The following is a 15,681-nucleotide window of genomic DNA, read 5'->3' on the forward strand; positions in this document are numbered from 1 at the left end:
AAACACCAAACTTAAAGCTCAGTGTTTGAGGGGAGAGAAATGTGTGGTTTAGCTGTGCTGCAGTCACACCTTGGTTGGCAGCGTGAACAAACCAAGTGTGCTGCTAATAGTACCACAGGGCTGCTACTGCTGCTAGGTCCGACACAAAATCATCTTGCAAGGCAGAGAAAAATGAAAAGCCTCATTTTGATTTCCTTTTTCTTCCTCCCTCTTTCTAAATGGACCAAAATTCACCCAGCTAGGTGACTTTTCTACCTTGACTTCTAATGACTCCAAACTCATGGTGCTTTCACATCATCATTTCCCTATGCCCTGTTTCTTCTGAGCTTTCCTTGTGCTATCTCTTTGCTTGTGTCTTCAGCTATGGTTTCAAGTCCAAGCATCAGCTAGAGCCTGCAGGTAATGCTGAGCAGATGCTGGAGCTGCTGCTTGCACAATCCTGCTACTGTCCTGTGCCCCTTTAAAAGGAATTCCAGTTCCTTTTTTATCAGCTACGGATGTGAAGACAAGACTTAGCATAAAGTAAACCATGTTTTTTGGTTAACTTTCTAGATAAAAAGGTCCTCTCCTTATGTTCAAGTAACTAATGTAGATATAGGCTGAAAGAAGGAACAAGGACAAGGTGGAGATGGCAGGAAATTGCAATGTGTTCATTAGCATATGAAAAGGGCTATATTTATACTGAGTGCAAGGAAGGCTGCATGATCTAGTGAACAGTTAGAAAGGTATTCACATTTTCACTAAACTGCCACTGAAACTTTTCTCTAGGACTTCACATTTCTCTGATATTCCTTTTGAAGGACTGACATTCTTTCCTTACCACAGATTAAGTCAAACATGCTTGAGAAAAGTCCAGATCTGAAAATTCAAGAGACTTGAATCAAGATGCTGACTTACTACCAGATGTGTGAATAAAACAGATCTCTTTCATGTGTTCTGAAACACTACAATGAAATGAAGACATTACCTTACAGTTTCCTTGAGACATGGATCACTTTTATTGGAGATCCCTGGATGATTGGCGTAGAGCCACTATTGATGATACCAAAATAAATTAATCCTCAGTTGAGGAATACTGTGGTTACATTGCAATCTAGAAAACAGAATCCACTTCTTTGCAGGCACTAATTACTTGAGCCTGGCAGTTGATGGTGTTGATGTGTCCTATTTTATGTACTTCTAGATACACAGTTCAGTCTATTGTAGATCTTGAAAATCTCAGAACTATGAATATGGATTTGCAGAGTTTTGAATTGCCTTTGAAATTTTAGTAGTGCACTTAAAAAAAGAGAAAGAATGAATGAAAGAATGAATGAAAGAACAAACAAAAGAATGAATGAAAGAATGAACAAAAGAAAGAACAAAAGAACGAACTAAAGAAAGAACAAAAGAAGGAACAAAAGAGCTTTTATTGAACAATCTCTGTCCCCTTAACCAGCATTTCTCATGGAATGAGGTACTCATACATGTAAGAAACACTGAGAATCTGATCAATGTTTCTACACAAAAATATATCTGGAGGTATCTTATGCCAAACCTTTCCCCTAAAAAAGCTGATTGTTATAACCTGTATTTCAAGTAGAATTACATGGAAGTAAATACAAAGCTACCAGGAGTTTGTACAGGAGTTACAGTGTTCTTTTGTTTGACATCTAGCCATGCTATGGGTTCAAGCTGACTTAAAGGAGCAATTTCCAGAGTGCTTGCAATTTTATGTTCCAGCCACCACAGAGCTGCAAGGAATCAGACTTGGAAGGGATGCGCTCATCTTGAACATATACACCAAAGACAGCAACTGCTAAGAGTCAAAATAAGATAGTATAGGTATATTTGAAATGTACTTTAAATCATTGTTTATAGACATGAAAAAGAATCAGATTCAGAAAACTTTATTTATAAGGGTGTAATCAGAAGTAATTAATGTTTAAAGTGACTGTGTAACCATACACAGCCAACCTACATAAATGCAGATACTTAAGAGGTTTGTGATTAGTAGTTAGCCTTGCCTCCTGCCTAATGTATTGGTTCCTTGAGATGCTAGAAACACTATGTACTGCTAAGAATTCTTCACAGTGTGAAGACTTCATTGCAGTAACTGATCCTTCTAGCTGATTTTTTTTTTCCCACAAAATAGCATGTTTCCAATTCTAGAGGAAGTTCTCCCTGTGTCAGACTGAATACTGATAACTTCCCACCTCTGCTGCCTACTGCTCCTTGCACCTGTAACAGTCACGCCCAGCCCCTGCAGGAAAGAACAGGATGTGACATTGCAGGTCACAGTGGCCCTGTGGTCTGCAAGGAGAATATATTACTACATTACATGAGGTAAATTGTGTCTTCCCAGCTAGATTCCTCCACTCAGAGGAGTGAAGGACGGCAACGCTAAGAGATGTATTATTTTGCTGTATTATTCGTTGCTTGTGTTGCCCTAGCTCAGTGAATTCAGAGCTCAGTAAAGCATGGGTCATCAGTGGATCAATTACACAGGCTCTTGCATTTGCCTCTCTGTCTGAGAGAGACAACCCCAGTTCTTGTGGGTGCTCCAGATGCACTGTGCTAGAGAATATGCAAAGCTCACTCTAAGACTTCCATAACTGCCCTCTTATAACATTTGGCCCTATGGGTTCCCAAGGATGGTCGGTGTGGAGCAACTCTTCTGAAAAGTGTGATACTCTCTGCCTGTTTTTCATATTTAAAAGACCTTCTTATATTGAAGTGCACTAAGGAATGCAAACATGGACCTCTATAACCCTGAGAGTTTTCAACCTGGCTATGTAGGTTGTCCTGTGAATAGCCAGCTTTCTCCTCTTCTCCTTTTTCTCCAGCAAGGTTTCACTTGGTTTCATTTTTGGGAATTCCTGATCCCCTTCTCCTGTCTCTTTTGCAGGACCCTTGTACACTCTGTGTACCCCAGCTCTGTAGCTGCTGTGGAATCACCCCTAGTCCTTGGGCCAATACCATCCCAGCTCATGTGGGATGGACATCTCAGCTGATTGCAAGAAGAGAATGGAGAAGGGCCTGGGCCCAGGGGATAGATATGTTAGATATGTTTTATATTCAGGTATTGTGTGGGAATGGCTTTAACAAAAAACACCTGACCTGCCATTTTCCCTTTTGTTTATTTCTTCCTTCCACTAGCTTCAGGATGTTTCTCTTCATGGCCTCTCTGAAGCTATTGTGCTTAAATGGCAATGTAATATGTTTTTTTTCTGGGGTGCCAGACTCAGATAGGTTTAAGAACAACCTAATTCTCTCAGATCTGAGTGTTCACTGGGTATTTACAATAACTACTCCAGATTTTAAATTGCTAAGAGTTCTGTCAGTTTGCATCCAAAATGATCACTATAGACAGGAAAAGTTCAGGCTGGAGCAGCACAACTTCTGTGATGGATCTCAGGAGAGATCTGCCCCCCAGAAATATAGGGAGCCTTTGCACTGCCCTTGTATTGGCTGGCGTGATGGGGATGAGCCTCCATCAGAAGCAATTTTGGCACACAAGAATTGTAAACGGAAAACCTCATTAAACTCCTGACACACCCTGACCCTTCCCTTGTTGGAGTTAATAGCTAAACTCCCACTTCTTTCAGCAGGCAGCATGGGCTTTTCCATCTATATAATGCTCAAGAAAAACTGAGGTAAGGATTGCTGCATGCCTCACAGCTGTAAAACTAGGGTGTTAGAAAAGTGGAAGTTTATGGTTGTTTACTTCTGACAGCAAATTTTTCCCTTTTCAATACATTCCTGAGCTCATTAACTTGTACTTTGCAGCCTATTATTACAAGTGTGGTAAGAGCTTGTTTACTAAAAGCAAAGGCCAAAACATGCTCAAGAAAGTTTTACAAGTATTGTATATGTGCACACATGCTTATCAAGCAAACACATAAATATATATTTGCTTGCATCTTCTAAGAGATTTATTCATGACATAAGTGTGTTATTACCATATGCGATCTTGTTTGAAATTTTGACTAAATACAGGACTCTTAAGGTGCTTTCTCAGTCATTACTCAGGAAAAACTTGCAGCTCTAGCATTATAGTGCTTATACACAGGCAAAGCACATTGCAAAATACATTGCATGGAATTTTTTCTTTCAGCTCCAAAGTTATAAAACCTTCATCAATATAAGACACTACCCCCCCCAAAAAAAAAGTAGTGCAACTGAAGCACTTTATAAATAAAATCTGTTAGCAACTTTTGAACATGCATTTCCAAGTCCACAGTAAGCGACATAACCTCCTCTTGCACAAATGAAAAACAGGATTTTTTTTCTAGCCCAGAATTCATTAAACACTTGGTCAATTGTCTGTTCTTTTACATTTGCCATTTCATACCCAGTTATTTCCATAATTTTAGAACTTTTCTGCATTTCTAATAATGCAGGATAGCCATTCCAAACTCTAGAAATCTAAAAAGTTGTGCTTGGACAACAGTTGTCACTAACCGATGTTTCCAGGTTCAAAGGAGGAATTTGAGCTTGTCTAATTAAACCAAGTAAGAGAATGGCCAGCATTTTGGGTTATTAAAATAAAAAAGGGTAGTAAAAAGTTCAGCTTATCACTTTGTAATACCTTGGGTTTTATTCAAACACACAATTTTATTGCCTTTAAAAAAAAAAAGGCTGGAATGCCTTTTTTTTTTTTTTTTTTTCCTTTCTCAGCAACATACACAAAAGCAATATCCCCCCAAAGCAGACTTGCACTTGGACATGAGATGAAAAACTTATGCTTATAAAAGCCATCTCCTTTTGCTTAAAGCAGAGAGATGTGCTGAGAAACTGGTACAGCATGACAACATTTTAAACACGGAGGAGACAAGATTTATCTGGCTGGTATACAATATAAAACAAAAATCGAACACCAGTGTTACAGCATTGTATTGAAACAAGCCACAGTAATTAGATGCTTTGAAGTCAAGCCTATATTTTCTTCAGTTTTTTTTTATGAATTATTGATCCACTTTCCTCATTAAATGGATTGGCAGGCTCTTGCAGTAAATGGGCAACTGAGTACAACATTTATATAATCAAATATCCTGTGCAGCTGACAATAAAACATTTGTGTGTAAAACACGTTTCCTGAATTGACAACCCTGTAACAGATTTACTAGAATAACCACATTCCTTTTATTTTGTCTCTAAAACACAGCTTCCCTTGCATCATCATACAATCCAGTATTTTACACAGAGCAGACTGAGCAAAATATTTTCTAATCGCCTGTATCATCTTTTGTGCAACTGAACATTTCTTCTCTATAATGAGATGTAAATAAATTGTCTCCCTTACCTTATTTTCTCCATCTCTGCAGCAGAGGCCTACAAGAAATCAAATAATAGGACCAAGTGAATGAAAGAAAACATTCACTCTGCAGATTTATGCATAGTTAAGGTTTTCCAAATGGTTTTCGACAAGTGTCTACAAAGCGACGGTGAGCGAACCCCACATCTGCATTAGCTGAAAATAACATTGACAGATGAACTGGGGAATAATGCAGCACGCTGCAGGAGCACTGTATACCCACGAGCCATGGGCAACAGAATGACTCAGTTGTAGCGCTGAGGCAGAAAATGGGGAGGGGAAAAAAAAAAAAACACCAAAAAAAAAAAAAAAAAACCCCAATGAGCGAGCAGCAGCAAGTAACAGGTTACTGTGCTTCCTGGGTTTCAGAGGGAAAGTTGAAATGCGGAGCTCCCCTCTGCCAGGTGGGCATGGCAGCAGGGATCTGCCGGCCGGGAAAGGACCCTGACTTCATCACACGTGAGTTTTGAGCTCAATTCGTCATCTTTCACAGAGTCCGACAGATGGAAGGGACACAAGCGTGCCTCCTTAGAGGGAGTTTCAAGTGATCAAATCACTTTCCTCAAGTAATACACTGTCTCGACAATTAACATCTCAATACATGGAGGCTCCACGTTAACGCTTTCACTGCTAACCCGATCTGTAGCTTACAAGTCCAGTACTTCCTCAGGTCCTTCTGCCTGCAGCTGGGCTCCCATTAACCCTTCGCCATCAGCGCGGCACCCCTATAGCCCTGAATCTTCACATCCCAGCAGAGCCGTAGGTGGTTATTTCATTCATGTGTTTGTTTTCTTCATTTCGTATAGATACTATAAATTGCTATGTAGCTGTAGCACAGAGATTCATTAATCTATGCCATTACTTCCATTGAAAGCATAGTCTTGTTAACTCTTTGATTTCTTTTTCTTCATTATCTTATGCAGATCCTTAATAGCTGCTTCCATTTCATTCTGTCACACCACTGGCACTCATCAATCCTCCTGGTCCCACTTTATTGTGACTAAGGAACGAGCACTCAGAGCAATCCTGCAATCTCTAGAGCCAGATAAATCCCAGCATCACAGAATCTCTAAATTATACTGAAGGCATTGCCCATTAATCATAGACACTTTAAACCTTATTGATTAATAGCTAACAATCATATTTGAGTATGAAATAAATTAAAGATTAAAAATAGGGAAATGTAAATTTAATCAGTTAACTGGCAGGAAATCTGTCAAACTGCCTAATAAAACATCCCAAATGATAAATTGTGGGTTCTTCATTGGGTCACTCATCTTCTCTTCTCCTCATTTACTGTTGATTTGCTTATTAGATAAGTTGTCAGCCAGGCTGGTGTTTGCATGCCAGTGTCTGATGACATACATTAAGGATTTTAGGCATTCACCATAACTTGGTACACAAGAAGCCAGCTGCAGAAAAAGCCCTCCTCAGCTTCAGTAATGGATGTAATATATGTTTATATGGTCCCCGCAAATCTTTTGGAAGCATGAAGTTGCCCATAATAAATCCCAGATTTTGAGATAAAAAGCCATGCCCAGGAACCCATAAATACTTTCTCTAATTTGTATCTATCCATTGAATCCATGTGTATTCTGTAGTATGCAGGAAATAATTAAAGTGTTGCTGACCAGAAAATGACCCACAGGGGTTTTCTCCTTAGACATAGGAATATACTGGCAGCCCCTTGGACTTGACAGTTTGGTTTCCTGGAGATGAACTCTCAAAAACTACTTTAATCATCACGTTCCTGTCATTTTGGGGAGAGTGGATGTAGCTTTCTCCAGGGCCACTTACTATTGCTTTGCCTTGAACTTGTGAACCCACGAAGAAAGAGTAGTTGGAATATCTGATTTCAATCCTTCTGTTATAGCAATTTCTACAGATATAAGGGAAAGCTGTTTGGCCTTGCATTTGCCTAGTGCTTTGAATAGTGCTGTACTCAAAAGGTTGGGTTGGGGGATGTTTTTTGTGATTAAAGCACAGGATGGAGAAAAGGAGCTGTAGGCTGGCTTTATGGCTATACTCATCTGTGAATGCAGGTGAGTCATTTGCTGCCAGTCCTGACTGGAAATTACTGGGGAAAATAAGCACAACAAATGCCCGAGACCAAACCAAACCAGAAAACTAAACCAAGATGCAATTACTTACATATGAACTATTAACTTTTTTTTTAAATGTTTTATTTATGCTATGGCCTTTTTTTTGTACCTCCTTACTGTAAAAATGGCTTGTTTTGTGTGACATGGTCAATTATCCTTTGAACCGTTAGGGGCATTGTCTGCCTTTCCCTGGCAGCCTGTGCAGCAAAAAAAAAAAAGAGGGATGCAATGGGTTCAGCTTAATCCTCCTCGAGGAGGACACTGACTTAGGTCAGAGCCCTTTCTGGGCTGTAGTACTGCAATACTCCGTTACTTCTTTTGATGGGGATCTACTTCTAATAAATAAATACAAGTATATGACAGGACTAAAGCCCAAATGTTTGTCAGGGGAATGCCCTAGCAAACAGGTTATCTTTTCAGATAATAGTGTTCCATAAGAGGGTTTGTTGTCATCCTTTTAATTTCCTTCTTTTTTTTTTTTTAATTTATTATTATTATTAGTCATCTACCTTTTCTTTTTCCTTTTTTCCTTTTTTTTTTCTCCTTTCCTCTTCCCCCCAAAAGCCTTAGCAACTTAAAATTATCTTAGAAGTCTGTGTTTTTTGGAAACAGCTCTGTTTTCATGAGGTGACATTTTTGCTAAGGCAAAATTTCTGTTTCCTAGCCATATCCCATTGAAAGTGCCTATGCACTTCATCATCCTCCCGTTGTTCTCTGTCTAGGCTCTTATCTGACATATCCTTCTGAGCTGATTTTAGAATATACTCTAAAAAGCTCTGAATTGGACATTTTAAGGACCAGTATTGTCCTGAAAATCTTGTGAGACCTATTTCAAGCAGAAAGGCTGAAGTAAAATTTGATATAAAAATGTCCCTTCCAGTATGTTATTCATAAGTTGCTGCTTATTAGGTTGATTCATTTCAAGTACTTCTTGATGCTTGATCTTAACAGTGTGATTGAAGATGTGCAATTTTTTTTCTTTAAATAAAATATTTTAATTAAGTTCAGTAATTACCTTTAATTACAGAAATATCTCTTGTGATTTAAATACCTGGATTTTTAAAAATGTATCAGTACAATGCAACTAAAGAATTTATTCAATCAGCCTAAAAATAACTAATTTTGGCTTTTAACAAGATGGTTGCCCTCCGTAATTCAATATCCTGTATTTCCATATACAGTTTCTACTTAAAATACTGAGACTGGTTTGAAGTACTTAGTGTAGTACTACAGAAGTACTTAGTGTGGGAACTTTGCCTGGAAGAACATTCAGATGATGCCTAAGAAGCTTGACTTGTTTCCAAGTATTTGAAGAGAGAAAGTGTAAAACACAGACAAATTCTCAAGACTCACCTTTCTGGAAGTGTTGAGCATTTAAAAGTTAATTCTGGAGCAGGTATTCAAAAGACAAATCAGCAGCACTCTTTTTAAAAATATAATGCACCCCTTCTTCTTATTCTAGCTTCAAATTGATATTCTTGGAGAACACAGTCATTCACTGGATTGAGTGAAAACAGTGATGCTGTTAATGGAACCCCCAAACAATTTTACTGTGTTTTTTTTTCCAGACAGCCCAAGAACCACTAAGTTGTTTTGATGTCAGCAGAGAGAATGAAAAATACTGTAATCCTCTAATATTTTATCACCCCAAGTTTGATTAAGACATACATAAAACTGAATATCATGATCAAATTCTTTGACTTTTTGGTTATATGATCAATGTTGATTATTGAATGAAAACTTTTGAAAATAAACCAAAAAGTCATGCCAATAACCTATCATTCTATTCAACTGACATGGCGGCTGCATTGATAAAATACCATGTTTGGTTTATTTTCTTGGTTGTATTGTCACTTTCTGAAGTGATCAAGAGATTTCAGAGCTTCCAGATTTGTAATGAAATTTCCCTCCCCTAAGATTTTGAGTTCAGTTTCCATCCTTCTGCATATTCCCAATGTATGTGTGAAAAAAAGGAGGAAAACCCTGACAGTAACATTTTTTATTACAATTTTTTTTTTCTTGAAAAGAGAAGGACAGGACCCAGAGCCTGGCTCACTGCTCATTGGTCTTCCCATTGACTTCAATGGAATTTGGATTGGCATTTTGGCTGTTTTCTACCAAATGTGTAAGAAAAGAATCACAGGAAGTTGCTCTGCTCATTTAGTTTGCCTGCTATTTTGACTTGTTTAGTATTGTGAGAGTTGCTTTAATTTCTATGGTGAGGAAAACAGTAAATGAAAGTTCACTCACAATTAAAGTCCTCTGGACTGCTGGCAAATTTGTAACCTGTCACATGTTTTCAGTCACAACTGTTTCACTTCAGCAGTTCTTTTGTGCTCAAAGTGGTACTAGTTTTATTGAAAGGAACTCCTGTGGTCATTTTCCTTTTTTTTTTTTTTCCCCCTAGTAGGGTACAAGAGTAAATTATTTGATTTAATAAAATTTGCAGACTACATAATTTGTTAGGATCAATCTGTAATTACACTCAATCAATTTTTAGAGATTTCTTTGTATAGGCTTTAAAGTACCACTTGAGTGATGCCTGAAGAAAGACTGAAATTTAATCTATAGAAACTTTAATAGAGCTCAAGGAAATGTCTGGCTGAATTTGATTTGACTTCATGTGTTGAGACCTCATTGCTGTCTACAACTACCTGAAGGGAGGTTGTAGCCGGGAGGGGTTTGGTCTCTTCTCCCAGGTAACCAGCACCAGAACGAGAGGACATAGTCTCAAGCTGCGCCAGGGGAGGTCTAGGCTGGAGGTCAGAGTGGTTGGCCATTGGAATGGGCTGCCCAGGGAGGTGGTGGAGTCACCATCCCTGGAGGTGTTCAAAGGGGGATTGGACGTGGCACTTGGTGCCATTGGAATGGGCTGCCCAGGGAGGTGGTGGGGTCACCATCCCTGGAGGTGTTCAAGAGGGGATTGGACATGGCACTTGGTGCCATGGTTTAGATAGTCACGAGATGTAGGGTGACAGGTTGGACTCAATGATCTTTGAGGTCTCTTCCAACCTTCTTGATTCTATGATTCTATGATTCTATATCTGATAAAAGTTTACAAAAGAACAACCACCTTTCTGTAAAACTCTTGCCTGTAATCATCATGGACATACAAAGAAAACTGAGTCCAGTTCTCCATGGCTGCCACTGTAATAGATATTTTATTCAGAAAGCACCTCCTCCAAACACACCTCCATACATATCGGCCATTAAACATCTCTACTATTCTCATATCATGTTGATGCCATTAAAATATAAAGGGTAAAAAGGCTTAATACTGAAGGAAGAAGGCAAGACTAACATCCTATATCCTTGCAATACTAAGGAACTTAGAATCATAGAATCAAGAAGATTGGAAGAGACCTCAAAGATCATCGAGTCCAACCTGTCACCCTAAACCTCATGACTATCTAAACCATGGCACCAAGTGCCATGTCCAATCCCCTCTTGAACACCTCCAGCGATGGTGACTCCACCACCTCCCTGGGCAGCCCATTCCAATGGCCAACCACTCTCTCTGTGAAGAACTTTCTCCTCACCTCCAGCCTATACCTCCCCTGGCGCAGCTTGAGACTGTGTCCTCTTGTTGGACATTTTCCCCTGGAAACATAACACATGCTAGAAAGAATGGGAGGATTTCATTAAGCTTGTTGTTTTCATTAGGAAAAGTATCTATCAAGTTGTTTAGACATAAGTTACTATGAGTAAGACATACCAAATCTCTCAACACCACCAAGAGCAGTAGTATTGAACCTTCAGAGCCTTCCGTCCCTACTTGGGTCCAACTTCTGATGCTTAGAGTGAATGAAGAAATCATCCACATTAAAATTTAGCGACAAGTAGAAGCTCAGATGTTTTGGACTGGCTGCATACAACTAAAATACAGCATTAATGGACCCAACTCAGTAAAGAAATCATCTTTTTAATTCTTAGACCAGATGACTATGTTTGGCACCCAAAATTTTCATACCACACCTGAATGTGCATCTCCAGAACAGCAGTACTCTGTCATGCAGTTTCCATAGGCTGCTGGACTCCATCTGGAAAGAATTAGATATTTTTGCCCCTCTGTTCTCTACTCCTACTAAACTGACTGAAATCAGAGAATGATTCTAACCATGTTAAATTTTGTATGACCAGTTTATTTCTGTTTGATGTTGTACCAGTTTTATGTTTAAAGATTATTACTCCCATCCTGTTTATGGATTCCCATATGCATTTATGAAAAGATGTCTTATCTGAGAGGAAAAACAAGACATGACTCTTGACTGCTCTCAGAAGATTATACTACTTTCCATCAGTCATTTCAGCATCCCTTCTCTGGATTTATTGCAAATTAACTTAAGGCTGACCTGGAAGCTGTACACAGAGCTGTATATCATATACAAAACAACTTGGTAGTACCTTGTACAATAATATGAATGTTTTGGTGACTCTGAAGAAAGTATATCTGCAGTACTTGTCTCAGATTTCCTGTGGTTTCATCACATTGGAGGCTCAGAGTTATTTTACAGTCCAAGAGCAGACCTAGATCTCCATTTCTCTGCCATAATTATGGTTGTTTCTGTTAAACCTTCCTCATTCTTAATCAGATATCCTACAATTATTCTCATGTTCACTATCATTCTTACTGAAAGATAAGGCAAAGTGTTCCTTTAACAACTGGACCACGTTTAAGCTATCCTGAGTTTCAGACTAACCTTCAGCATACAGTAGATCTTCCTTCTTGTTTTTATTTTTCTGTCTATATGGTTGAAGATTTTTTCATCACTAGTTTTTTAAAAGTCCTTAGCACAAGGTTCAGCCTCACTAAAAATTTAGCTGAAAGAAGCTGGGTCATAACCACAACAAAAATAATATAAAAAGAAATCTTGGACATTTTTCTCAAGACAGGCCTTTAAAATCTCTATGACAAATGCAGCATGCTTGCACATGTGTCAAATAAACGCAAATTAAACTGAAACTATAATGTACAGACTTCTCTTTTGCATGCTTGGGGAAATATAACATTCTCAAGCTGTTTTATTTCCTAATATTTTAGGATCTTTGTTTTGCTTCCTCAGTTTAGTTTTCGCTTCATAAAGTCTCAGAGCCAGATTCCCAACAGTGGTAAATTAACAGAGCTCCAGTGAAGTCAAGCCTTGCTGATTTGTACCACTAGAGGGTCTGCTTTTAAATGGCTATTTTGGTGTGTCAAGCTGATTTCTGTCATATCCAGCACTTTTAGGTAGCATGAAATGCCATAGTGTCTCTCAGAAAAACAGTCCCAAAAGAACCCATATCTCTTCTCTGTGTTGCTTGGCAAACTATCCAGTGAAACCTGAACAAAGACTATGGAAATCAGAAGGCTTCCTGCCTTAAAATGACAATTCAGACCACTTGAATCACTTAGTACATTTTTTCTCCATCAAGCAATTTGAACTTGTGCATGCGATTGATGTGATTGAAGTGCTTAGTTAAATTAAAAATAGGCCTTGTAGCCATCAGCAGAGGTGAGGATCTGTGGTGCTAGTAGTTGTACATACTTCTCATGAAGAGAAAAGCCTTTCCAGACAATCTAACCAGCTGAAGTACAGCCAGATACATGCAGTATTTTCTTTTCCTTTATGATGTAAAGCACAGCATCACTTTTTGTCTTGTGAGAATGGGTTGGTGAACTATGTTTTCTTTACAGTTGTTCAGCATCATATGATGCCATAAAATTACAAAAGTTTAAGATAGAGAAGCCATGCTACTTGTCCAACTGACCCTTTGCACACTTCACTTTCAGCTAGATTAAATACAGTGTGGCTCCACCAGCAACAGGATAACTGATAATTGTAAGTGAGCAAGGACTGAGGAACCAGAGGAAAACACAATCTAATTTACTAGCTATAGTCTTGTGTCTCCTAAACTGATACATGACACTGCTGACTCCACATTGCCAGTATATTTATCTGAGTGCCTGTATTACAAACATTGGTAACTGTAACTACAAATATTACACTAAAGTATTTGCCTGCAGGAACTGCCATTTAAAAAGCTCCTGTTTGTCAATAAATAAGGAAGGGTTCAGAAGGTGGATTTCAAAATGTTGAGATAACTAGAAAACTCTTCCTAGCAAAACTAAGACTGAAAGGAGTAAATACGATTGTTTTCAAGCAGGGAAAAGATGGCTGTAAAGGGAAAGGAAAGAAACCATTTAGGATGTTCATTAAAGGAGATATCACAGCCATTTTTAAAACAGGTAGAAAGGAGGACACTGGGAACAACTGACCTGTCAACCTGACCTCCATGCCTGGGAAGATCATGGAACAGATCCTCCTAGATGCCATGCCGAGGACAGGGACATGATTCAGGACAGCCTGCATGGCTTTACTAGGGGCAGGTCCTGCCTGATGGGATGAGGGGCAATGGCTTTAAGCTGGAGAAGAGCAGATTTAGATTGGATGTCAGGAATAAGTTCTTTACTATGAGGGTAGTGGAACACCAGAACAGGTCACCCATGGAGGTGGTTGAGGGCCCTTCCCTGGAGATATTCAAGGTAAGGTTCGAGGAAGCCCTGGGCAGCATGGTCTAGTTGAGGATATCTCTGCTGATTGCGGGGAGGTCGGACTAGATGACCTGGACCATTCTATGGTTGTAGTCTGAATAGGAAATAACGGGCTCAAAGTTAAAGCCAAAAGACCTAGAGAAAATGTTAGTAGGGCTATTTTAATTGCAGAGATAGTTATGTACTGAGGAAATCTACCAAAATACCTGTGGGATGTCCTATAAAGTTTGCAAAGATTTACATACAAATTTTTTATCTTGGGATAGGAGGACAGACTGGACACTTTTCATGGTCCTTTCTGATTCTTCTCTGACTGTGACTTCTCCTGCACAAAGGCAAGATAACATAAACCAGCATAAACATTCCTTACAACAAAAGGAATTTTCTTTCTGCTTTACTGCCTTCGACATGAGTCAGTTCCAAAGGCACCATTAGCTTCCTGGGACCAATGTTCTGGGGAGTTGTGTGTCTCCTAAAAATAGAACATTTCTGATCATTCCTTTTGTCACTTACAAACTTGTCTATGGGGAGGGAAGAGTGAAATAAACAAGGTGCAGCAATATACCCAGACAATGTCACAGATATTTCATTGCAAAGAAAGGCAAAGCTTTCACTTCTCCTGTCACACAGCACTGGTGGAAAACAATATCTGTTTATTGATTCACCTTATTTTTTACCTTATTTCCAACCAATGTATGGAGCTTCAAAGTCATACCACTGGGGCTATATCTATTTCTGGAACAATGGTTATTTCAATGAATAAAAAGCCATGGCCCACGACAGATCGTTTGGATTTGTGCCTGTAATTGTTTAAGAGAACTTCACGGAAACGATAAAAGAATGAGGCTGAAGAATAAACTTACAGAGATCTTTGGTCTTCCTCCTTCAAGCCAGTCTTTCACATTCAAACCAGTCTTTCTTTTCACCAGAGAAAAAGGATCTTCCTAATAATTTTATGGGTGAGATAAAAAAAAGGTCTCCCCAAATCCACAACAGACAATAAGGGAATTAGAATGTTACTTGAAACAAAGGAACAGGTTCTATTTACCGCTTTGGTTTATGTGAAAGGGAAATCTAAGTTTGGGGAAGAGAAGATATCATATTCATAGAGTGCTATTAGTTGCTGCTTATTTGGGGTCTATTTTATCAACATACACTAGTGCAAAACCTACATTGCATATTTGAGTCCTCAGTGGTGTTAGGGTACATGCAAAATATGCATCTGTAAAACAAGATTAAAAAGTTGCATCCCTTAGTTCTTTGCTGTTAAAGTTGTAAAGTGTCTTCTGCTATCTACCTGGAGGTCAAGACATAATAAAGGATCATTATATATTCATAATATATATCTATATAGCATATGGATGTATTCATATAGATAACTCAGTGAAAGCCTCAAGATGGTGACTATTAATTACCATTAAATTAATCTGTGAAATAAAAAAGAGCTTAGAGAGGTACCTATTTTACAGAGAGCTTGAGTTCCTTAAGGGAGTCCCAAAGTTGGGCAATGATGATAAAAGGCAGAAGGAACTTGAACCTTACTGTCCCAGGCCTTCAGGTAGTTTGCTAACTACTTAATCTACCTCTTTGTAAATTTCTTTTTGGGCAGGATGAGAAAAAATAAACTCTCCTTTTGCTTGTTCCTCTCTGAACTCATGCATAAGAGCCAGCCAGAGTCTCACTCCAATATCGTCTAGTAAATAAGGTAAAATATTTCCTAATATGCACTGATTTTGGTTTTGGCAAAGCCA

At 38.7% G+C, this 15,681-nt stretch overlaps 1 protein-coding gene across 1 annotated transcript in view; it reads right to left on the reverse strand.

Annotated features, from left to right (window-relative positions):
• Window positions 1-15,681, reverse strand: part of BEGAIN (brain enriched guanylate kinase associated) — a 147,552-nt gene that overhangs the window by 107,826 nt on the left and 24,045 nt on the right. The window contains exon 2 of the mRNA XM_054400469.1: window positions 5,285-5,313. Within this exon, the coding sequence (XP_054256444.1) occupies window positions 5,285-5,313 (29 nt within the window). The remainder of the gene's footprint in view (window positions 1-5,284; window positions 5,314-15,681) is intronic.

This window comes from Indicator indicator, chromosome 4, assembly GCF_027791375.1.
Source record: "Indicator indicator isolate 239-I01 chromosome 4, UM_Iind_1.1, whole genome shotgun sequence".
NCBI lineage: Eukaryota > Metazoa > Chordata > Aves > Piciformes > Indicatoridae > Indicator > Indicator indicator.